The 25174-nt window shown below is 41.2% G+C and overlaps 2 protein-coding genes across 7 annotated transcripts; one reads left to right on the plus strand and one right to left on the minus strand.

The window, feature by feature from the left end:
• Positions 1–856: 856 nt before the first annotated feature.
• On the plus strand, positions 857–12319 carry stom (stomatin). Of its 4 annotated transcripts, none has more exons than XM_088280656.1 (9): positions 884–1021; positions 1524–1580; positions 2505–2534; positions 3852–3961; positions 4221–4293; positions 7098–7180; positions 7828–8031; positions 9384–9518; positions 10388–12319. In XM_088280656.1, exons 2-9 carry the CDS (start codon positions 1556–1558, stop codon positions 10574–10576), a joined length of 849 nt encoding a protein of 282 aa, XP_088136782.1. In that variant the 5' UTR covers positions 884–1021; positions 1524–1555; the 3' UTR covers positions 10577–12319. The 4 variants fall into 4 exon arrangements, with proteins under 4 accessions (XP_088136779.1, XP_088136780.1, XP_088136782.1 ...); XM_088280655.1 differs by having other exon boundaries at positions 889–1021; positions 1516–1580; XM_088280653.1 differs by lacking the exon at positions 1524–1580 and having other exon boundaries at positions 857–1021.
• A 49-nt stretch (positions 12320–12368) lies between these two features.
• On the minus strand, positions 12369–25094 carry gsna (gelsolin a). Of its 3 annotated transcripts, none has more exons than XM_088280651.1 (17): positions 24868–25094; positions 20135–20331; positions 19761–19915; positions 19274–19435; positions 19008–19157; positions 18674–18763; positions 17531–17663; positions 17101–17405; positions 16726–16859; positions 16525–16615; positions 16284–16310; positions 14436–14606; positions 14182–14356; positions 13880–14001; positions 13493–13570; positions 13338–13398; positions 12369–13041 (listed from the first exon to the last, which is right to left on the minus strand). In XM_088280651.1, the coding sequence occupies exons 2-17, from the start codon at positions 20325–20327 to the stop codon at positions 12872–12874; spliced, it is 2217 nt and encodes a 738-aa protein (XP_088136777.1). In that variant the 5' UTR covers positions 20328–20331; positions 24868–25094; the 3' UTR covers positions 12369–12871. The 3 variants fall into 3 exon arrangements, with proteins under 3 accessions (XP_088136777.1, XP_088136776.1, XP_088136778.1); XM_088280650.1 differs by having other exon boundaries at positions 20135–20328; positions 24868–25093; XM_088280652.1 differs by lacking the exon at positions 16284–16310 and having other exon boundaries at positions 20135–20328; positions 24868–25092.
• Between the last annotated feature and the right edge of the window lie 80 nt (positions 25095–25174).

The raw sequence follows: 25174 nt of genomic DNA on the forward strand, positions 1-25174 counted from the left end.
GGACGGCTCAGACTCTCTGTTTCCTAATTGATTCTACTGTTCCCCGCAGTTCATCACGGAAAGAGACTTGGATTCTTTCCAAGAAAGCAAAGAGAGCACTGGACACGTGACCGTGAAAAGAGATACAGTGCATAATATGGTGTACATGGAGCGACAATGAGGAAGGCAAAGTACCCTTTTAGGATTGGCAAAAAAATGTTGGATAGCGTGCATGTAAAATAGTTTAACCTATCACATGATTCACTCAATCCAATGCATTGATCTCATTTGAGGGCTTTTAGATGCGTAGTAATTAATCACACACCCCGCTTCTCCCCCATCATAATTAAAGAGGATTAGATGGGATGGAGTTCTGAACCTCTCATAAATGCATAGCCTTTATCAGTCTGCCAGGAAAATCACAAAATGTATTTTTTGTTGGAACTCAGTCAGTACAATTATTAAACTGAAAGACGAAAAGGGGTGAGTCAAGAAATGAGGATTCATAAATATTTTTCCTGAACTTTGACTTTCAGGCAGTTTATCTTGGATTGGATTTTGCTCCTTAAACCCATGAATCACAATACCATAAAGCCACAGCTATATTTTTAACCTGTCATAAGAAATGAGCTGCTAATGCGGATAATATATTGTGACATAATCTTACGTCATGTTAACATGGTGGCTAAAACAATTGCTGGGAGATTTTTTTAACGCTATTAAAATGGAATCCTTGAGGTTATAAGTAAAGTCAAAAATTTTAAGAAGGTGAAGATTCAGTGTGTTTCCAAAGTGCTCATTATCTTAATATATTGTGTTTTGTGCAGGTGGCATTATTTATTTATATTTGGCGATGACGTAAAGTAGCGCGTCACCGCGCCTTCTAGTCTGCGTGAGGGGCAAACAATTATTCGTGTGTGAAACCACCGCCCGTGTTGTGTACAATTCTCTTCTGTCCTGTTCCTGCAAAGATTTTTATAATTCACAATGGAAACCGAAGAGTTGTCTTTGAAAGCTGAAAAAAGGCGAGAACGTCAATCAGGTAACGGAATGAATTCTGCTCGTGTTTAATGCAGCTGAAGCGTCACGGTGTAGATTTGCAAGTGCAGAAAAGCTAAATAGCGATTACTTACAATATATCTCAAAGCCTTGCCTCTCGCCAACTAGTGTGAGAGTCATGAAAAAAAAAAAGATTCACTTTCAGAATGAGGTTTTCCCGAAGCTAGCAAAAGCCAAGCTAACGAAGGCTAGCCCCTCCCATTTGCACGCTAGCAGCGTTGCGTGAAAGTTAACTACGCACACGTAATGTACTCTGATTCAATGGAACTAATCAACCACTAAATGCAAGTACAAACTGCTATGTCACATTTTGTCCTTAGTTAAATATTAAACAAAAATAGCTTCGAGTGAGTGAGTTAAGGAGTGAATGGATGAATCAAACTTCACACCGAATGAATGGTCCATAGATTTTGTAGTTGAGACGTAGCAACCTGTTTGTTTTTTTTGTTTGTTTTTTAATTTCGCATCATTTCCAAGTTCAACAGGTCATCATTTCTGATCTCATTTGGACGTATGCATGATGCCAAGATCATCGAGGATAGGTTGACTTCCTTTAGATATACAGTACAGTGAACCCCGCTTATTCACGAATGGACGTTTTTGTATTTTCTGTGCAACCTGTTGGGAGTGGCAGTGGTGCTCCTCAAAACACGTATTGTCTAAAAGAATTTAATTATCAAAGTTTACATGCATGCATTACCGTAACAAGTCAATAGAACTATTTGAGAACATATCTTAACAGAACCTATCAGCTATTCGCTGAAAAACTCCGCGAGATGGTCTCAAAGCCGTGGCTAATGGGAAAGTAGTAATTGTGTTATGAAAGTATGTTGGTGTGATGAATGTCGGCTGCGAGATCATCTTTGTGTTTTGGGAAGGAGTTATGTTTAGCCTGGGTTATTAGTAGATGTTTGGCAGCGTTTTGTGCATGAGTAAACATGCCTTTCCGGTGTATTTTTATTTATTTATTTTTTTCTAAATTATAAATAAGGCATTAATCTGTGTGGGTAATTTAAGATGAGTTTCAAATGACATTAAACTTGTTTTGTCATCATTGTTTGTGCCACTGGTCAACAGTAGCAAATTTGAATCAGAGATGGCTTTACGTGTCCTCTCGTTTAAAAAATATTTGCTGCTAATTCATACATATTACTATATCGCATATTATATTATTGTTATATTATGAAAACCTGATGTTCTAGAGGGAAAAAAATGGGTCAGAATTAGTGCAAGAACATAATCTAGAAATGTTAACTTGCATCTCTGATTTAAAAAAAATGTAGTAAAAAAAATTGTTGACCAGGTGTTATTAAAAGGAATAGGGGGGTGGTCTCAGTTGCTCTGCGTTTTTCACGCTTCTGTAGTGTTTGGTCCCTACCTCCTATGAATAGCCAGGGTTTACTGTACAATATATTCTTATTGTGCATTTGGATCAATGGTGGTTTGACCTTGAACTTTGTCTGTAGGTCCAACCAGCACTTTACATGATGTAGAAGGTATTGCATCCGATCACCAATCACCGTTGACTCATTGCATGTCATCAAGTTGTGAAGTGAAATTCAAGTTGCTTGGTAGGGCAGTGGCTATGACTGCTTAGCTTTCAGCCTAATTACTATTAAGAGTGAGTGATCTTTTATCAGAAACAAGGTGATAGTAAATCAATAATAGCTGAACTAATTACATGAGTCAAAAGTCCTGTGATTTATTATTTTTTTTTTTTAATTCCTTTCACAATCATTGTGTGTGCGCTCGTGTGTGAGTTAATATATTGACTGTGCAGGGGTTCCTCGGTATATGAGCAAGTTCTGTTCCAATGGCGCCATATCACTAATCTACGTGACCAGACTAGTCAAGTCTTAATAAATATTTGTCGGAAGAACACTTCTAGGGCATAAACAAGTTCATTGCTTGCTGTTCATAACCTTGAAATGTCATAATTCTTATGGTATCGGGCGGTTATAGTGGACATCTGTACAATACGTCAACCTATAAAAATTCTCCAATACTACACACACACATATCACATGACCAGCCTGATGCATACTTTCCAGGTTTGAGCCATGTCAGTCAGGTGAGGACACTTAAACAACACGGATGGCAACAATTTTAACCAACTGCGAAGCGCTTTGGCCAACACGTAGATAAAGCGCAAGATAACTGCTCTCCATTTAACATGATCAAATTGGATTTTTCATTTTTTTTGGACTTTGAGATGTTTTTAGTGCAATTAGTGACCCATTCAAATTGATTTTAGACCTGCTCGTTAAACGGTGAACGAATACTTAACACGCAGGGCTCTATCTTCAGGTCCAGCACAATTCTGACGCGCACGCGTGGGTGGGGTTTCCAGTTTGGGCGTGAACACAGCCTAGTAGCTTCCTTGGTAATGACCAATCACGGCTCACGGCTTCACACGTCTGAGCCTTTTGGCATTATGACGTCATTCTCAGTCAAGGGCAGGTGGCAAAATATAAAACAATGACGGTAAGTGAGCAAGCCTTCTTGTGTTGTGACGTAATAATTTTTCACTGCTGCACAAACGTGTACATCGCAAGCCATTCATAATTTTCAAAATGTCAAAAGTAGAGTAACTATTTGTATGCAAAACACTTGTAGACTAAATCTAAAACAATAAAATGCAAAGCTGTACGCACGGCGGTATTGGAGCGTGCCTTTGTCTGCCACGTGATGACCCGTACGCCGTAACCTCGAATTATTGTGTTACAGGACCACCATAAACCGAGGACCCCTGCCCCCGTACAATACCACATAATTATGAAAATGACGGCTGTCTGTCAATGTTTCTTTTCCAGCCCTGGAGAACGGTGATTCTGACATTGGCTTATGTGGCTGGTTGTTGGTGCTGATGTCTCTCCTACTCATGGTGGTCACACTGCCTATCTCCATTTGGATGTGCATCAAGGTCACGTTTGTTTTACTGCATGCAATTGAATCTTTCACGAAAGTTTCCGTCGTTTTAGACTTTGCCAGTGTTTTTAATGCTCTCTTTTGTCATCACTTGGAAGCCTTTGTCGCAGTGAATCGATATACTACTCTTAATTCTTTTTCCAAAAAAGACCCATCCAATGACAGGTTGTCAGTTGGATGTCAATTAAGAGCACCCCAAAAAAAAAAAAAGCTACTCCACAAGATGATTGGGTGTGTTCTGCCTCTGCACACAGATTGTGAAGGAGTACGAGCGAGCCATTATTTTCCGACTGGGGCGCCTTTTGCGAGGAGGAGCCAAAGGACCAGGTTGGAAACTACAACTTCCACACATATTTTATGGGAGAATTTTATTTCATTTTTTGTGTCTATGTCATATATATATATTTATATTTATATTTATATATATATATATATATATATATATATATTTATTTATTTATTTATGTATTTATATTTATTTATGTACATATAAATAACTATATATATTTATTTATATTTATTTTTGAATCATTCGACCCAAGCCTTACTTTTTATTAGTTCACCCCACCCAGGAAGTCATGCTAACCGTAGCTGCACAGGATTCTCAACTCATCACTTTCTGAAAACGAACTGATGCAAAAATCCCCTGTAAATAGCACGGCTTCAGCAAATAATATGTCCATTATTATGCACTTGCATCTGTGGTCATTTGACCTTTTTTTTTTTAGGAAACCGAACAAGTCCAGGAAAATATCAATGAGTTCAAGCGAGTTCTCGATTGCTGTTGTTTCTCATCGAGCCTCTTGTTCACATGCTTTCTTGTAGCTGTCACGTGACTTATTCGAGTTCGGTCTTCAGAACCAAGTGTGCAGCTCATTTGAAACGAGAGAGCTGTTACTTTTTCTCAGCCGAACACTTAGCAGTTCTGAAGTATCGAGACTTTTTCCGACACAGCTTCCAAAGTGATTTGACGGACACAACAGCTATAATGAATTTGCCTCACGGTATATAGTGCCACTTTTCCTTTGCACAATCCCAGCTCGGCTTAGCTGTACTTGCCTTTGTTTCAGGGTGGCTTAAAAACGATCCGGTAAGGATTTTTGTAGAGTCGAGACTGAAAGCATCAAAAATGAAAAAAAAAAAAAAGGCTTGCAAAGCGAAGATCTTGGTGTATTATACCGCAGTATCCAGAGCTAATAGGTAACAGAGTGAACTAATGATTCCAGGTGTGTTAATTTTTGTTGTCTAGTTGACTATTCTCACCCAAGGTACGAGAAACACCAGCCGCTTTTGCAAAGGTTGCTCACAAATACAATTTAGGGAAATTGTACATTTTGGTAAACCTTACCATTTAAAAGAGAAATTACAAAGTATAAACCGTAATCCCATTGCTTCGATATCATCCCTCTGCACTGACTCTTGAAGGCATATTTTAATTGTATCTTGGGAGTTTTGTATACTTTCATGTATTAATTATTATTCATAATATTAGACATGAATGTATTTTTTTTTGCCATTTTAACATAAAAAGATGGCATCCCTGGGCATTTGCACTTCATGTGTGAGGGGAATTGCAGTTAGCAATTAGTTGCAACAGAATGAGTTTGCAGTTGTTTTACAGCTTGATGTGCTGCAGGGAGCTCGAGTCGTCCTGCGGGATGAATGAACGGCAAGTCCCGGGGAAAAAAACATCTTCATGATTTAAACAATGGAGTTGCTGCGGCAGACTAGAGGCGGAAAGCCAGCTTGATGCGTTCAATCTTTGGCAAACTGTTCATACGCCACAGGTCAGGTTGATTTAATTTCCGACATAAATGGGCTCGCGTGGCAACGGTTTCCTGGTTACAGACAGAAATGTGCCGACGGTCATGTTGTCAACCCATAAAAGATGGGACAGAAGAGAAAGCGCAGTGAATCTTAAGACAGAGGAGCGCCTATTCCAAAAGCATGCACATTTTTGAGTGGGGTTGCAGTCACAAAAATGATGTAAATGTGACAAATGTCACAACGAGGGGTCGATTTAGTATAAAAATAAAAATGTACCCAATGAACACAGGAATTGTCAGGAGGATAGTAAAGGAAGCAACTGTCCAGTAAAAGCAGTAATAATACAAGGTAAACAAACAAAAAAGAAGGAATATTGTTCGACACCCTTTGCACAAATCACAAATGGCAACAATATGCCTCTCCTCAAAGTGTGTCACCGGAGCCTCGTTTATGTGTTGCCATATGTCTGCCAGTGCTGTTTGACTTCGAGATGCAGTAATAAATCTGAAAATAGTGATGGGACTGCCTATTTTTTTGCCCCCCTGTAAGACGAGGTATTTGTAGAGGGGAAAAATACAGGCTCCCACGAGAAACAATTTGCATACATCTCATAGCTCACTCTTTGATTTGTTGTTTTACTGCATCCAATAAAAAAAAAAAAAAAGGGGGAGTGTCCTCTTAAAACTTGGTGAAATTGGACTCCCTGACGCGCCATGGGACGCCATTTGTGACGGCGTAGGGTAATAATAGCTCCCTGCCAGCAAATCGAATATTCCTGTGGGTCTTGTGGCGTTTACGCCCCAACGAAATTTGCCACTTGGTAACGCCCCCTTAACCTCAGTCACATGATCAGGCTGTGACACGACATAATATGCATCGTTTTGTTTGGATTTTGTGCCAATTTGTCCCTTTTCGGAATTGATTTTAGCTCACTGGAATGTTACTCACTCTCACATCAAGGTCACCGCGAGCCTTTATGATTAGTCTCAACTTGGCCTTGGTTGGTTTTTACGTTGGCTCTGAGCCCCCCCACCCCCCCCCCCCCCCACACTTTTCATAATTGAAAATGCATAAATGCTAAATGTTTCCATACCTAGCATTTCACTCAGCCACGTGCCAAGTATTGTTTGGTGCCCCCGCTGCATGCTTGTGACTTGAAACGGGCTTCTGAAAGCTGCAAATATTCACAGCTTTGCCCGACTGTCGGCACAGCTGCAGTCTTATGAAGTCTGCTTGCCTTGGCCCCTTACCAAGATTTCATTCATCCCGCCGGCTTCAAACATTTGTGAAGACGCCCGCTTATTATTGTGTTTACCGCGGACGTCGACTCTGCGAAGACTATTTGCATTCTTGTGATTCCACAGGTTTGTTCTTCATCTTGCCGTGCACTGACAGCTTTATCAACGTGGACATGCGCACCATCACCTTTGACATCCCACCGCAAGAGGTATGACACGCACGGTTGTGTTGACGTTAAACAAATACATCCGCACACACTCAAAGGCTGTCAAAATACATTTGGAAAATTCGGCATTCATCTCACGAGTGTAAAAGACTATAAACTTGAAATGCATGGTTGCAGACGAGCGTGATTTATTACACCATGCGCTATACCCTCTGGATGGTGCATCGATGAAGGCGCAATATTTTAACGACGTAAATCGGTGAAGTAGGAGTGGTCAAAATAATTTTTCCAAATCATAATTTTTGAGTTCCAAACAGGCACAATAACGCTCTAAAAATGAGAAGTGACTCACCATGGATGCGATGGCAGTCATTCCAAACAGGAAACCAACAGAACACTCTCAGTCTTTTCACTCCCTTTGCTTTGTGTGGTTATTCTGCGTCATAAAGTAATCAAAAGATAAAAGGGGAATCAAATTTCTTGCCTTTTTTGTGATGTGACATATAAACACGAAGTAGGAATATGCTCTGAATAACTGTTAGAAAATAATTGGAGAATGTGGAAGACAAACCATTATTTGTGTATCATGTTGTGCGACAATGAAAAAAAAAAGTTGATTATCTTGATTATCTCACAATCAACAATATGGTCCTGCTTATTTGCTGTTTGGTCCGTTCCAACCCTCGCAGGTTTTGACAAAAGACTCCGTGACAGTGAGTGTAGACGGTGTGGTGTACTACCGGGTTCAGAATGCTACGCTGGCCGTGGCCAACATCACCAACGCCGATGCCGCGACACGCCTGTTGGCCCAGACCACGCTGAGGAATGTCCTCGGGACCAAGAACCTGGCTGAGATCCTTTCGGACCGTGAAGAAATTGCACACAGCATGCAGGTAGAGAGTCCTCTTCTTTTGAAGGCCTATTGTCTATTTCAACAACAGCATACGCTCACTGATCAGCTAATCGTTTTTTTTTGGGGGGGGGGGGCAAGACGAACTCACTAAACCAAATATAATGACTTTCATTTGAAGAACACTTTATCGTCATTTCTCATGTGACATTCTGGAGGCCTCTGGAACTCTCGGGCCCCAGACAATTGCCAGATTTTGCCGAATGGAAAATCCGCCCCTGGCACAAATTTTAGAATGTGTTTGCATACACACTGTGGTCAGTTGCTGTTTGAGTTTTTAATGTTGGAATGACCAGAGCCCTTTCACTTTGTGGACATCGTATATTAAGCACAAATTCATTCTAATCCCTTCCCCTTCTCAACATTCAGGTTTTTAAAATACTGTAAATTGATCCTCAACTTTTTTTTTTTTTTTTCGATTTGGATTGCTGAAAAAAAAAAACGCTGACACGCATATTGACGATATATGATTTGCATGTTCGGTACCACTTTTTTCCCCAAACCAAAATCAGTATGAGTATTCATTCTTTGAGTACTCACGGATTGTACTCGGAATGATGACTTGTACCGTATAGACAAAGCCAAACATGTAATATTTTGACAGAGGGTTCACGCAAGGACTTTGGTACGGCCCATTGCTAATTCACGCCAAGGGAGCTCGGAGACCTGCTCTCAGAATAACTTGCGCTTGATGCATACTTGTGATGATGGAGTTCTCCAACTAGCTGCTGCAGCCACATAGCAGACAGATAAATACGGGGAGCCTGTAGAAAATAGAACAGAGCATTAAAGTGGCCTCTCACTTGCGACCGTTCTCTTGAGTTGCATTATTGAGCTACAGGTGTCCATTTGAAAGTCAACAAAACTGCAGAGAAGTGAATAAGCTAAGAAACCGCAGGTAATACTGCATGAAGAGAACAGCTGCACGTTTGCATCCGATTATTTATTCTTCCTTCAATCTATGGATAATTGGGTGTTTTGTTTTCAGAGGCAGTTGATTGATCAGTAGATTGTGGATTTTTGTGAGCCATAAATGACTTTCCTAATCGCTAATTTCAAGTGTGGCATAGTTTTGCTCCACAATCAATTGTTCATTAGTTCAATATATGACATTGCCGCTGCTGAGAAAAAAAAAAGCCTGTTTTCAGAAAATGGATTTTAAAACTCTGCCCTCTGCTGCCATCATGTGGCAGACAGTGGAATTGATAGCTCATTCGGCTGTTAACTTTTCTCTCTGCCACAGAAGATGATCACATTATTTTAATTCAAGTAAATACTTTATCAGTAACCAGCAATCTTAAAACCCAAAATTAATGTCTGCCTGGTCCTTGTCAGTCCACCCTTGACGATGCTACAGACGACTGGGGTATCAAGGTGGAGCGAGTGGAGATCAAAGACGTCAAGCTGCCCCTGCAGCTCCAGAGAGCCATGGCGGCCGAGGCTGAAGCCACCCGGGAGGCCAGAGCCAAGGTATGCTACTGTTAGCCACACTGCTAACATAAGAGCGATCACGTGACTGGTGATGAGCTAAAACATGTCCGAACTTGTGTTGACTGGTGAAATTCCCACGCTGCACACTCTTAGATGGCGTTATGTGTCCCAAAACATGTTTTTAAAGCTGATTTAAAAAAAAAAAGCAGCAGGTTTTGTAGATATTTTTTTTTCCAGTGTGACCCTTGCTCAGTACAGATTTGACCATGCGTTGTAATTTATAGTTTCAGAAAAACAAATTCCACCTGTTGCTGAACTCAACACTTAATTCCTTAATGTTAATATATTACAATATTGCATATTCTGTTCCTATTGTTATGATTATTATTATTATTCATTATAATTATGAAAACTTGATGTTCTGGGCGTGTTTGAAAATCACATGGTGCGTGGCACAGCCCACAAATTACCCGTAGTGGCCATTGTGAGTGTGACTGATTGTTTTGTCTGTTTGTACCTTGTGATTGGCTGGTGACCAGTCACAGGTGTTATTTGTATTTTTATTTATTTATTTTTTTTTAACTTTTTTAACTTCTGACATTTTTGTCATGGTTAGTCAAGGCTGAAGCAAACCCATTTTCTCATTATGTGGCCCTTTTTGATACACTTTCCCATTGTCTGCTAATTAGAATGCGCAGGAAATCCAGACGATGCCCGCCGGGTTTGTGGTCATCCAGTTTTGGTGCGGTGTAAAAAAAAAAAAAAAAAGATGATCTATATATCAAAAGTAATTTTCCTCTGATGGAAGCTGGACCGACTAGAAAATAGCGATAGATCTTGTGTGCTTTACCTAATTAATCAGTGTGAATGTGGAAATGGACAATAATTATCCTGACATGCCCTCCTAGGTTATTGCCGCAGAGGGCGAGATGAACGCCTCCAGAGCGTTGAAGGAGGCGTCGCTGGTGATCGCAGAGTCTCCGTCCGCCCTGCAGCTGCGCTACCTGCAGACCCTCAACACCATCGCCGCTGAGAAAAACTCCACCATCATCTTCCCTCTGCCTTTGGAGATGATGCAGGGCTTCTCCAAACACTAAGCGTCCATCCCATTCAATCGTGCACGCAACGAGCATTGGCATCGAAAACATGTGAAAGTGACCTTACACACATTCGCATATTTCTTATGTAATGCCTGATGCTGCAGTTTTGCCGCAACCACTGCCAGCGTATATTTTATTTTAGTTCAAAGGTTTTAATTCACATTACCTGCACTCTTGTCTTGCTCATTGCATGTTTTTGCTAATGTGCTTCCAGATCTTCACTTCCAACATTGTAAGTAGGCTACATACTAGAAAAACAAGAATCGCTCTTGTCCTACCTTCTGGTGGGCTAGTTAAATGTCAAATTTCTTATAACGACCATGAATTATGCCTCACAGACTGAAGAGACTAGTCTATGTAACAAATCCTAAATCTTACCAAGTGAACTTGAATTTCACTGTTTTCTTAGGAACTTGGACCCGGAGGATGCCGCTCAAAGCAGAGAAAGGCATGAAGAGGTTCCACACACCTTAATGAAGTTACTAAATATAAAATAGACTTTTCCATGAACACCAGAAGTCGTTTATAATGAAAAGGAACATAACCAGCTTTTTAAGCCACAGTGCCACCTGCTGGAACTCCCTCAGCCTTAATCCATGACTTTTTTTGCCACCTTTTGAGTATCACCATTTGGTATAGAATTATTATGCAGTTTTAAAGCCATACTAACCTGCACGATGTATTGGAATATAAGTATAAAAGACAATTGGGTGCCATAAAATGACCAGTAGTGGATTCCAGCGGTTTTTTCACTTAAGTCAATCCCCTCAAGAAAAAAAGTGTAGTTGTCAATACTTCATTAATCATTCAATACTACACACCCGTATTCTAATCTGGGATACAATACCGTATATATGCTTCTTATTTAGCTAGATTGTCATATAGCTAATGTCATTTTATGAAGTCAATTTTTTTTTTCTTTCTTTGGATGTGTGGATACCCCTGCAATTTAGTCAAGCCATACGTGTGTAATAAGCGTTTTGTTTTATGGATGTGGGAGCTCATGGGTCATTTAGAATGCTCCCGTGCAAGCAAAAAAAAAAAAAAAAAAAGCCTTATCTTACTGCCGTGGATACAGTTTGGCATTTTTTTTCTATGCAGTTTCAAACGCAGCGTCAAAGCTTTGATTGACTTCTCGATTATTCTTTCAAAAGCAAGAAGTATTTATTCGGACACTTCTCGAAGGTGTACGAGCTAGCCGAATATGTATTTGGCTGTCTTTAAAGTTGAATTGTCGTGTTATGATTGAATGTGATGTGAGCGGTCGCTTTTGCCACATGGGGTGAATTTCGAACTCAATAGCTTTACTAAATCGTTCAGATGTGTGCGCAAGTGCTTTTACCACACATTCATGTTTAGTTGTGTGAAGTGTTGCTATAGTTACATCATCATCATATTGTCACACTGGAACTGTTACATATATTTTTTGGGGGGGCGGGGCTTAAGGTAGAATTGCATCAGATAAGTGTTACCCCACTCAAAACAGCGATTGTCCTTATGAAACTGGATACTGTTGTTTCGACTTTATTAACACTAAATATTGTCAAGTGTTTATTTACATTAATGTGAACACACTGGTCCTGGAATTTTCTTTCCAGAAGGAAAACATTTTTTATGTTTGATGTTTTGTACAGTATTCATGATTGAAGACTGTTCTGATCCCAAAGCTGGAAATTAAATGCAAATCCTTTTTTGCTATGGTTTTATCTCGCATGATTAAAAACGCTATTAAATCTTCAATCAAGAGATTTGGATACTTTTTTCAAAAATATATTAAAGACACACGCACAACTTTTAATTTAGTTTTATTATTGTGTTGGCATGTAGCGAAACCTAAACTGTCAAAAAAAAAAAAAAACTGTAGCCCACTCCTGCAGAAAAACATCACAGTGCCGTTACAAAATAAAAGGAGAAAATAAACAAAAAACAATTTAAGGCATTCTATTACTTTCCTGGCTGTGTTTATTTCAAACTAAAAGGAAAAAAATTAAAGCATTGTATTACTTTCCTGGTTATGTTTAGGCATGTGTCCAAATACAATATACATAAAAAAAAATGTGTTTTAACAAAAACGCTGCATAAAGCCAGCCTGTGAGACATTTTACGCAATTTGGCTTTAAAAGCGAATGAAGGGCACACTGTGAGGCAGCAACTAGTTTGTTTTTTGACATGGCGGCATAAGTCTCGGCATACTAGCAGCTACAATCAAAAACAGTCTTCTGCTTGCAGAGGCGACTAAGTGCCAGGTGCTGTTGGGAGGAGGGGGAGGGAGGGGGGGAACCAGGTGCGAGCTCACATGGCCAGTTCGGCCATGGCCCGCTCCAGGGGGTCGCTGGTCCAGTAGTCGTGGTCCCAGCCCAGGAACCAGCCGGTAAAAGTGGGTGGCTCGAAGCCCTGCTTGATCTTGACTATGGGCGTCCTGCGGTCTCTGTTAGCGGGGTCTGTCTCAATGTAACGCACCGCTGAAGGAAGAGAACGATTTCGTAAATATTATTTATCTTAGTGTTGCTGATGGTGAAAAAAAACGACTAAAAATCGACACTCTCAAAACTTTTCATAATTGTCCATATTAATAATTAAATCTGTAACCTACGCCACAAAATCTGATGGCAAAACACTTAAATGTCATTTTAACTCGTATGACATTTTACAACTAAATCACTTGCAGGGAATTTGATTTCGAATAAAAAATGCATCATCTGAGAAACTACTTTTGCCGTGATCTCTAAATTAGAGTAGACCATGAAGATGGCGTTACCAGATGTCATTGCTTCAGTCTTCTCTTCCTCCTGGGCCTCATTACCGATCCAGACAAACACCTTCACAAAAGGTAGGAAGCACGAAATGCATTACTCATTTGCTTGGAATTCTTTTCACAATTGTATCCCAAACGTATTGTTCTGCTTTCTCAACCTGTTCCCAGGTGTCGAGGATCATGACATCATCAGTGGCCAGGTCTTCTTGGGTCATCTCTCCAGGTACCTCTTCAATCTGGAAGAGAGATATTAAAGTTTAACGCCAAATTAATATGTGTAAAAGCATACGAGCTTGACTCAAGAGCCATAAAAAAAAGTGTCCAATTTCCCAAGAGCATTTTGTAATGAAGAATCTCTAGGAGATTATTGAGCAAATATTTTTTTACCACAACGAAACTATTAGGCACAACTACCATGCTGTACAGTGCCAACCAAAAACTTCTTAACTTAACAAATCTCTGACTCAATCTTTTTGATGGGGCTTCCGTACTGGATCTCATCCGACGCTTACCGTCCGCCAAATGTATTGACGGAAACGACTTACAATGAAGTTTCCGGTCTTGTTAGAGCAGGCAAAGAGTCTAGGAGGATGCGCGTCCATTTTGTCCTTAAGTCTGGTCGAAGTGCGATATTCTGCCTTTCCTCCGAGAGCATCCCAGAACTGACCTGTGAATGGGACACACGCTTCAGATGTGGAAGGGACACCGTGGACCGACTCATCCACTTCATGACCCAGAATACATGATAAGTGAATTTGGTTAACACCAATGCCGAGTCACAGTGATTGGAAATCCCTAAGCATGGAACTTGCTTTGCAAATGTTCTTATGGTCCCAAGACGCCGTACCTGTCTCCCCTCCCTCAGGCAGCTCAGAGGTCGACGCTCCCAGGATGCCACACAGTTGCTGAGCGCCCGTCTTCTCAGTGTCACTGGCACCCACTCCTACCCACATGAAGGAACCTCCGGGGCTCACCAAAATAAAAGCATCATTTGAGTTCAGCTTGGCTGCCACTGCATCAACCTTAAACAGAAACAACCTTCAATTTTACATTGACACATTTTAGACATGATTTATGAAATTCCTGCTTCTGATGTCTTACCTCTACCGCTCTGGTGTGTCCGGCGGAGTTGGAGCGCACCTGGAAGAGGCGAGTCTCTGCAGGAGCTGACTGACCTCCTCCCCTGGACGTTCCGCCCTTGTAGACCACCATGGGCTGCCCTCCAAAAAGACTCATCAGGTGGGCCGGCTCCTTACCCTGCACCACCCTCACCTGACACAAACGACAACCGCGTGGAGCTCATTAGCATGTTTGTGCATTGATTGCTTGTGCGGGCAATGTCATGCTTTGTTAGTTATCTTGCAGCCCCTGTCGTAAAATCTAACGTCTAAGCAATGCCACGAAAGAGGAACATCAAGCTAATCTACAAGTCACTCTTTGCTGGGCGTCAAGATTTTGTGAATGGATGCATTATTGGATTGTGGATCTCTTGAGGTGAAGTTAATTTGAAAACACAATGTGGCTTCACAAAAAGTCAAAATAGAGGCATGCGGTTGAGTCAACGCAAGCATATGTTGCTTGTAAAAGTCCATTTTTGCCCTCTTTCTGTGTATCAAGGGCAGATAATCTTTTTAAAGTGATTTCTTGGGCTCACTTCTTTGATTAACAAACAAAACAAAACAAAAAAAAAAACTTCAAATTCACTCCAGAAACACTTTCAAATTCCAGCCCCCAAAAACAATATTATTATCTACAGTGAGGCGCTGCATATTCGTGGTTTTGCATTTGCATTTATTTTTTGTCAGCCCATCTTCTATTATTAGCTGAAAAATCCACCTTTCCACTGTGTTTGCATTTCGGCCAAAGCCATGTCTAATATAAAAACATCTCTGGTGGCATTTGAGTGCCAAGCGGTTATGTTGAATTAAGACGAGGAATTTCACCTTCCCGAATGGAGAAAATGCTTTGCTGCCATCTACTGGCAAACCTTTTGGGAGTCCATCACTTTCCTAGTGCATTTTCCTCATTCACGGCAGGGCTCGGCTGGTATTTGGCCAGCAATGACCTGAATGGATTACATCGAATGTATTCTCATCGATGAACAATTGTGTTGTGCGAGTGTGTTTTTCTATCTCTCTATTGTCTCATTTTAGTCTTGACGGGGGATGACGTGACATTAACGAGACACCTGTTGTCTTTTGTAACCCTTTAAAGGGTGAGGAACCATGTTTGGTACCACACGCCCGACTAGAAATGAAGAGAACCATGTGATTTTGCCCAGCCATCAGGAAAGTTATATTAACATGACATAAACTCTAAAATGAAATATAAATATGTACGGACAAAAATCAATAGATGAAAAATATACAAGCCATTATAATGAACTATAAATAAAAGTATATCATCCTGGTATGCCATTAACATAAATAAAATATAACAGTTGAAAACAGGTCCTGCTTAATTTTCTGGGATGACATTTTTGAGTTTATTTCAATGAGTGCCCGTTGAAAGTGTGGATCTTGGAAAATGCGTTCCTGTTTAACAAAGATAAACTGTACATGCAGCTGAGGGGAAATATAATGTTCACATATATTGAAGCATGCGCATGGAAATGACACACGCAAACAGTGAGGTGAAAAAAGAAGACACATTGGAGAAATGAGCATCTCATTTGCACAGAGCCAGGACTGTGTTGACAGTGTTGACTGTATCTTTATGATCAACTACATTTAATATATGTTTTTGTATGCATGCAAATTTAATAATTAATTGCACCAAATGTAGGTAAGAGGAATTATCACAGGAAAATGATGGATTAGTTAAATGTGTGACCGCTACAGTGTTACAATATTCTTTCCTTGATCGACTAATACTATCCAAAGTACAGGTAAAATTTTCTCACTGGCTCTGTACAAAAATAGACAAGAATCAGTTTGAAAAGAAGAATACCTGAGTAGTTATAGGAGCACCGACAACCTGAAGAAAAAGAAGCAGTGTAAAATCGAGGGGGAGGAAAGAAACAGCAAGGGAAAGAGAAGGCGAAAGGGCGCAAAAAAATCAGATGAGGAGAATGGCCGAGTAAGAAGCCCCAAAAAAGGAACGCGGACAATGTGAGTGACTGATTGGGTTTAAGATTAGGATAATAAAAAGCAGTTTATTTCAAAGTTCGTAAAGATATGACTTGCGCTACCTGCACGGGACCGCCTCCGAGCTCGTCATCCAGCTGGGCACCGAGGATAGCACAGGCACCAATTTCATCCTGGCTGGAGTCCATGCCCTGCCTGCGAAGAAAGAACCACAATTAGAACATGCAAACATACAACCACAGCTTGGCAAATAAAGGGATTGTGTTTTTTTGTTTGTTTGTTTTTTGCAAGCTCATCGTTCTCACCACATGTAGATGATATGTCCATTACGTCCTCCATGATGGTAGTTATACAGGATGATGTAACTGTCTCCTCCGAAGAACTGGCCATAGGTAGACTCATCCACTGGCATCTTGTCGGATCCCTCAACACGCCAAATCTGTCAGGAAAGACGCAAGATTGAGCTCCCAACATGCTTTTTTCTTTTTTGGCCGTACTAGAATAAAGTGTAATTGCACATCCACTACAGTAGGTGGCAGTGGTGCTCACATTGTCATAGTGTGTGTAGCAATGAGATAAACAGAAGGTTCATGTTCTGGCTTATAAATCAATCAAAATCTCAACAGAAAAGAGTAGGAAGTCCAGATGTCAGAAGAAAGAACACGCCTCCATGGTCTCACCTGTTTCTCTCCGTTGCCGTCATCCACCATGCCGTGCTGGGCGGCCATGGCGGACGAGTCGTGCAGACGGGCGGCGTCGAAGGGCACCTTCTCGATCTTGGCGATGCTGTTGGCGATGTAGGCCACACCCAAGCCCACCGTTTGATCTTTGTCACGCCAGTTCTTGAAGAACTGCTTGAAGAGCGGCGTCTCGCCCATCTCGGGTAGGATCTGCACTTCGGTGTGTTTGGGGTAGCCCATCTTCTTGATGAACTCCTCAGCGGCCTTCATCGACGCCTTTCGCTCATCCATGTTGGCGCCTTGACCTTTTATATTAAAAGGAAGATAACAGCTCAGGTGAGGACTGAGAGAAATACAGTACAGTACGCTTTTTAATGTTGGCAAATTCGTGAATATCGAAAACGGCTTGAAAACTATATCTTGACCTCACCTTTCCATACGTAGATCTTGCCATCAGAGCCATGGTCCAGAATGAAACAGTCACCAGTCTCCAGGGCACTTTGTGGGAACGGGTTCTCTTCGGCCACCATTGCAATAGTCATACCGCCACTTGCATTGGACACCTGCCAAAGAAGGTGACATGGAATACAAAATATGTTTCGTCAATTTCTACAGCAGGGGAAGGGAGAACCTATATCTGTTTTTTATACAGTCCTCAAGAGCCAAATTACATTTATTTATTTATTTATTTCTCAATAAAATGAAACAATTATTTGCGATTATGTAATATGACCTTTTGTGGGTGTTTTGAACGCAGCGGTTTTGTTTGTTGTTCTGAGAATGGCATGGCGGGTTGGATCAAATGCTCTTGTCGAGATTCTTCATCTGCTTTTAAGGCTTTACATGCAAGTGAAAGATCTCTGCGCTGGATACAAAATGGGCAGTTATGACTAAAAAAGGAGTTCAGTGGCCACAAACGAAACTGAAATGGACGACAGTGGAACTCTTGAGCACAATCGGTTAGAATTTTGATCAGTATCAAATCGTACACCACGCATCTTGTCCCTCGTGCCTCATTCCATAACAAGGCAAATGCATTGTGTCGATTTTGCGTAATCTTGCTAACCAAAACAGAGGTGATGTCGCCATTTGTTGCTGACCACAGAGAACCTATCACACATAAGAAGCGCACTACTCTAGAAATGTGCACTTTAACACCGTCAATAATTTGTCAATTACTCAATAAGTCATTGTCAATAATCCAAATCCAAAGGTAATGAAACAAACCGTCTATTTGATGACATTATCGTCATCATTTGCATGCCTTGTGAAATATACTGCAGCTGGTTGTGATGGTTATTTTTCCGAAATCAGGACTTATTTGGTTGAGGGTCGTTTTCTGTAAAACGCGCTGATGATGTCATCACATGCTTCAAAACCACCAGCGTGGCCAGGCTCTTCTTTAATGTCAATTGCTACTTCTCCTTTTTGAACGCCGCAGTACTTGTAGTTAAACCGCTCAAGTACTTAGACGCGTAGTTCCGAGTATGCATTGCATTTTAGAAAAACGCCCACCAAAATGAGGCTACATTCCAAGAAAGAATTACTTAAAAAAAAAAAAAAAATTAAGTACCTTGTAGAGTTTGGCCCTCTTCCTGTTGGAGGCATCAGCCTTGATGTCATCAGACGCTCCGAGAGGCAGCTCTGGTTTTTCTCCTAAAACCTGAAGACAAAGATGACAGCATTTCAGCACTCACCAAAGATGTAACGGCAGAACTACTGTCTTGAAAAAAAAAAAAAAAGAAAAAAAGATGACTATGCAAACAAACACGACCTCCCTTTTGATTGACCGCGTGGATTGTTCATGCTTTTACTTTCAAAACTTTTGATGATTAGATTGCCTTGTGCATGTGTCCGTGCTGTTGTGTCTTCTGACCGTACACGACATCCAGTACGAAGAATCTCACCTCGATCATCTTCTCTCTCTCACGACCCTCCTCACAGACATAGACGCGAGCCCTCCCGCTGCGCTCGTTGTCGCGGATCCCCTTGGCGACCTGCGTGGCCTTCAGCTTTTCAAAGCGGTTACTCTGGGAACCACACCACTGGTAAATCTCCTGTGACGCATGAAGAAGACGACAAGTAAGTTCACACAATCGTGTGCGCCCAAACAGCTTCCCGTTTTCCGGATAAAATGATTCTGATTCAAAAGCGACGCCCCAAATTGACTCACATCTCCCAAGTCCAATATGAAGCAGTCTCCTTGGTTGAAGCTATCCCAGCTGACCGCCACCTCTGTTGCTCTGACAACACGGCGACCTTTGACCTGGAGCACTCGCTGTACAACCACCTCATTGGTGACGACATGCTTGAACCCTGATGCCACGCCTCCTTTCTGGGATATATAAGACACATTTTTCCTAAGTTGATGTCTGCCAATCAATATCAGGGTCTCTCTTAAAAAAAAAAATAATAATAATATGTAATATGATATCGATATGAAAAAACAAAACAATTTAAAGGTAGACTCACACACACACCATGCATGTACTGCAATATTATAATTCAATGTAAGTTAAAACAAAAATTTAAAACTTCGATTTAATTCACCAAATTATAATAAAAATGAGAGGGCGACAAAAAAACTTGAATTTAAACCTACAGGAATCTAAAACTAACACACCTGCAGGTTGTAATTTAAACCTTGATTAAAATCTCACCATATACTTGAGCCCAGACTTGAAGTAGCCAAGAAAAGTTTTGGACTCATGTCCCTGGACTTCCCGATACTGGATGGGTTTTCCTCCCAGGAAGTCATCCATTTGAACGGTGAAGATGGCCGCCGAGCCTCTCTCATCCTGGGTGCAGAAATCACCTGCGTATGGACAACAACACACAGGCTCCATCACATGTTAAACCGCCACGGCGTTTCAGAGACGCCATTTTGATTTCATAATCAGACACAAGGCCTCAAATCGTATTTGGAAACATCTACGGAACAAAGAAATTCCTTTTTTGGGGCCGAATGTTTTACAGTGGATGTCCTGTTGAATTCTGCATTGAGGAAAGCAAATGTTGGGCTTTTTGCACTCACCCAACCAGAAGTGGAGGTCATACTGCAGGTTTCCTGAGCGTTGCTTGATGGTGTTGAGGATGATGTATGCATCTCCTGTGTAAAATCCTCCATAAAGGTTCTCAGGAACGGGCACCAGGTCAAAGTTCTCCACCCTCCAAACCTGGAGGCCCTGCTTCTTTCCAGCCCGCTCAAACTCCGGGTGCTGTGCCATTCTACTTAACAGAAAATCAGCCCAAAAAAATCAATTTAAGTTGGTTCTTTTGACTCCCTTCCGGATTTGAGCGCGCAGATGTGTTGTCCTGGCAACCAGCTTGGTGGGCAAACACTTGAGTGGTAACAGTAATCACTCTGTGATAAGCGAAGCTTAGCTCCTCCCAGTTATGAGCCACATGCTCTTGGAAACATCGAGCGACCCGCCTTAAGGCTGAGTTGTTGCCACGGATACAAAGCTACAGTTTGAGCTATAGTTAGATATTCGTGCACAGCATAGTGAATCACGGGTGCCCTGTTCTCGGGTGTTTCCCGTTGTGGAAGGAAACATCGGATATAATGACTCAGACAGCCCGACAGACAAGTTCGAAACACCATATGGAGCCGACTTAAGTGCTTGTATGTATATTTTCCATTCAGAATATTCCAAATGCGCACATCTGCACTCCATATAGTGAATTCATGTGGAACAAGAACAAGCAAAAATAAGCCCCCTCCCAAAAATTGTGTTTCCTTCACGTCTTGTGCTCCGTTAGGCGACATAAAAATAAGACCTTTAGTGTTCTGTAGTACTTGTGTAGAAGAAAACACGGCCTCATTGGGGAGTAATCAAATGAATTAAGGCATTAAACTGAAAAATGTCAATAAAAAACATGAGCAAGTAAATCTACTTGGAACGCATCGTCTTTGCACAGTGATCTACTGTTACTTAACGTAAATTGAATATTTACACAATTTTACGTTAAGATTACATAATTCCCGGCGTGACCATAAATAATACAACTGGTCACAGAAATGTTTTCAGCAGACCAGCTCGACTCGCTTACTGGCAGAGTAAACACTGCAGAGTGTAAACAAGTACTCTGAATTGAAGCAGTGTTAGCAAATTCAATTTGGAACAAATTTCAGCGACATGATTCACTTTACAAACTCAATCATTTAGCTGGAGACATCATCATAACACCTCAAGTGCAAAGTGGTTTTCAACTATGATGAGCATGAATCATAATTTATTAAATATATATATATATGAACTTGAATCTAGTCAATAGTTCTGCTGCCTCCCAAAGTGTCACTGACCAGTCTTCAACACTAGAGCAAGAATCGGAAAGTTTTCAAGGCAGCTGTCTGAGCATGGGGAGTGCCAACTCTGGAGCCAGCCCCACAAATTTATTTTCTATTATTTCATTTTCTTGCACGACTGTGCAACAATTCGTCCACAAAATGTTGCAACATGGAGAAGTAGTTAGTAGAAACTCATTTCACTCTGCTTAAAGAGGACATCAACATTTTGCTTTGCAATAATATGGTCCATGTCCGCCTACTACCAAGGACGGCTGGGATAGGCTCGCGACCTTTGTGAGGATAAAGGCGATATTCTGATTAATATTGTTTGCAGAGTAATAATTCACCAGATTAATCTACCCGTTTGGCCTTGTTTCATCATCTCAGCGGGCGGCCATTTTATCCTGCATCGCCCCTGTCGACTGAAATTGAAGTCAAAGCTAACTTGAAATCGACAATTCTGTATTTAATCCGTTATTAAGTAGTTTAGTCGATAGGTGTATCCTGATCCAATATTGATATCACATATGGGTCACACGTCAAACTCCTGTTGCTGACTATTTTCTTTGTTTGAATAGCATCACTTGATCAAGTCTCTTCTAACATCGCCTACTAAAAAAATAAATAAATCAATGCATGTATCATTTCTGCTGATATCGTAACAGATTGGTGTTGGACAGTACTCTGGGCTGCAATATCGGTATTATATCGAAAATTAACAAATTGAACAAACTTTGCTTTTAGAGCCATCAAACTGCTGCAGCAATGTTAACAATATGTTCCGAACTACTGGTTATAAATCATCAACTTCTGCTTGAGAGGCTATAAAAGCCACAAACTGACACGCCCCGATCACCACATGCAAGCAAAGCTTTGAGTAGAACCACGGGATCCTTGTTGGACACGAGGGCAAATGTTTGGCAGAGAATGTTAACATGACGCCTCGAGATTGACAAAGAACACATCGAAAACTATGAACTTTAGTTCCGTACTCATGTTGTTGCTGTTAAATCTTCATATCACAAATCTACAGTATCTCAAAAAGCTCCACGAGGGAGTCTTCAAACTCCGTATCACATGTAGGTGTCTGGTTAAAAATAGAATCCTTTAAAAAAAAAAAAAATCACAGAGAGACTAATACAAATCTATTTTCACATATCTTTTTGTGCAGCTTTGGGTTTTGAGGAGCTTCAGAATAAACTACAAAAATTGCTCCGACAGCCTTTGACTGCGATGATAAGTGTCGCCCCCGATGGAGGAAAATGTTCTGCCTTCACTGAACACCAAAGCTGTTTTTCTCCCCGAGTAAGACACTGGCTTTGTCAGTCCTAATAAAGCAAACATTAGGGGAGATTCGTCATGCCGGAGGAACTTAAACTTAAAAAAAAATAAAATACAAAGACTGAAAAATATGTCTGAACTATGAAAACGGGTGAGCTGGAGCTTTCCCAGCAGACTTTGGGTGAGAGGCAGGGTACGTCATCGACTTCTACGGCAAACGCCACACAGGAAAGCCTGAAATTCAAAGCCAAGGACGTCTGACCTGTGAGGCAGTGCTCATCCCTTTCTGAACCTGCTGCCTGAAAATGCCAAAATAAACCAAATGAATTTGTTATAGCTTAGAACGTGTTTCGTAATGTCCGGTTGTGTAAACCAATTAAGTTCGTTTTGGTTACAGCTACTAACATAGACGTCTACTCTCCAAAAAAAATCATGCGGCTCCAGCACGCAATCACAAACCTCCGTGGAACTGCGAGGCACTCTCAATCCTGAGTGCCAACACAATGATGTGGTCCCCTCCCCCATACTTTGTTGCACAGTCCCTGCTGCAGGCCTCAAAACTGGTGCAGCACAAACAGTATATGTCACAAAATAGCGTGGGTAGCACAACCCTTGTGATTTGTCAGCTGCTGTCCCAGCTGAAAAAAAAAACAACAAGCCCACAATTCTGTTTCTTTTGTGGAATAAACTAACGGCCGTCTTGTCAAGGGATTTTCCCAAAACGTGGTATGAAGACGGTGAGATGGTATTAATGATGACTCACAAGAATTGCCACCAATGACTTAAGTCAAGTCGAGTCGATTTGTATACATGCCATTACAATACATTTATTAACTGTACAGGCGCTATTTGACGGAACACTCTGATGTCCTGACCTATCATTGTATCGTAAATGTTAAGTTAACCAATGTTAATACAATTTAAAACCAGTAAAACATGTAAGCAGATTGTACTTTTCCTCTTTGCCATCACTCGTGATGGGTAAATGAAGCTTCAAATCAGCTTCATGAACTAGTTGTAGTTGTTTTGGACTCCAGTAGATGGCACTCTCTGTTCAACATTGGGCAGAAAGCACACTGACTTGCCATTTTTAAACCTTTTATTTAAACCAACAGTGCCATCTACAGGACTCAAAAATACAACAACTGGTTCATGACGCAAATTTGAAGCTTCATTTCCCATCACTAATGATCACTGTAAAGTTTATGCGGCAGCATCAATATTGCCTGTATAAGTTTTAGACATACCCCAGAACTTTTTGACAATAATGCAAAAAGCTCATCTTAAATTTGTGAGTCAAAGAAAACTCTTTCTTTTTCTTGAAGCTTAGGCAAGCATTCAAATCTCGCACAAGATGCACACAAAGAAAGCATGCAGTTGTCAGAGGGCGTCCGTGGAAAGTAGCGAGGATGCCGGTTCCCCAGGCTCAAAGCCCAGTGAGGATTTCATGCTTTCCATTCTGATTGGATTGTGACTGTCTATCTATATCGAGTCCACACACATGTTGTGGCAAATTCAACATTGAGTGACACACTCATCTCGTGGTCGCTGACATAACTTCCTGTCTCAATATTTGCTTAGACGTTTCTATGGGAACAAGAGATAGTTATAGTTATTTCATTACATAATAAAAATGTCAATTCATGATGTATATGTTAAATATCTCAACTATATCTATTGCAATATTCAACACCAAATAATTGCACGTTTTTCCCAATATCGTGTAATCCTAATATATAGACAAACAAATTCACATTTACATGGGCATGGCAGTCTTTAATTAACCTAAGAAGCATGTTTTGGAAGGTGGGAAGAAATCACACAACACACAAGAAGGCCCGAGGCAAGATTCGAACCCTGAACCTCCAAATTGTGAGGCAGACGTCCCAAACGATCTACTTGTCTACTCTGCTTCCAAAGTGACCACACATTTTTTGTCTGCATGCAAGCAAGGTTTATGTCCTTATATGGCGTCGGCGGCACTCCAGAATAAGGTTGTTACTACAGCGTTGTTACTACTGTTCAGTACTTCAGAAAGCCAGACAAAAGTGGGGAGTTAGGCAAAAACAAGGCCCGTTCTTTCTCAATGCTTGTGCATGGAAGTCATTTCATTGTTAATTGAGGCATCAGATTACCACCCTGCAATCTAAACAACGGGCTAGAGTGCTTTAGCTGGAAAGTCAAATTCGTCGTACCTGACAGATCCCGAGTTGAAAAAAACAAACTGAGAACAAAAGGAGACGATGGCGAGCCGAGATGAGTGCGTCGGGCTGCAGGCTGGGCGCAGTGAGGCGTCGCGACGGCGTGCGTGGCAGCTGAGCGCAAAGCCTCTGCTTTGGAGGCTGTACCAGGACACTCCCTGTTGCAACACTCTCCGTTATTGCTGCCCGGCCCGGCCCAGCCCGGCCTGCCCTGCACTAAGTGGAGGTCGAGTGTGTGCGCACGCACATAGCGCACGCTTATTTTTTCCTGACCCCTCTTTTGTGAAATTTACTGTGATCA

This window comes from Idiotropiscis lumnitzeri, chromosome 18 (assembly GCF_059441095.1).
Source record: "Idiotropiscis lumnitzeri isolate Australia: NSW breed Sydney's pygmy pipehorse chromosome 18, RoL_Ilum_1.0, whole genome shotgun sequence".
Classification (NCBI taxonomy): domain Eukaryota; kingdom Metazoa; phylum Chordata; class Actinopteri; order Syngnathiformes; family Syngnathidae; genus Idiotropiscis; species Idiotropiscis lumnitzeri.

Excerpts from the sequence above, each read along its gene's own strand:
- stom (XM_088280653.1), top strand. The coding sequence starts at position 967 with ATGGAAACCGAAGAGTTGTCTTTGAAAGCTGAAAAAAGGCGAGAACGT. Across the intron at positions 4,294-7,097 it reads AGGAGGAGCCAAAGGACCAG|GTTTGTTCTTCATCTTGCCG; the intron begins GTTGGAAACTAC and ends GTGATTCCACAG. Across the intron at positions 8,032-9,383 it reads AAATTGCACACAGCATGCAG|TCCACCCTTGACGATGCTAC; the intron begins GTAGAGAGTCCT and ends GGTCCTTGTCAG.
- gsna (XM_088280651.1), bottom strand. The coding sequence starts at position 20,327 with ATGGCACAGCACCCGGAGTTTGAGCGGGCTGGAAAGAAGCAGGGCCTC. Across the intron at positions 19,436-19,760 it reads AGTCTGGGCTCAAGTATATG|AAAGGAGGCGTGGCATCAGG; the intron begins GTGAGATTTTAA and ends TATATATCCCAG. Across the intron at positions 16,860-17,100 it reads ACGGCAACGGAGAGAAACAG|ATTTGGCGTGTTGAGGGATC; the intron begins GTGAGACCATGG and ends CTTTCCTGACAG.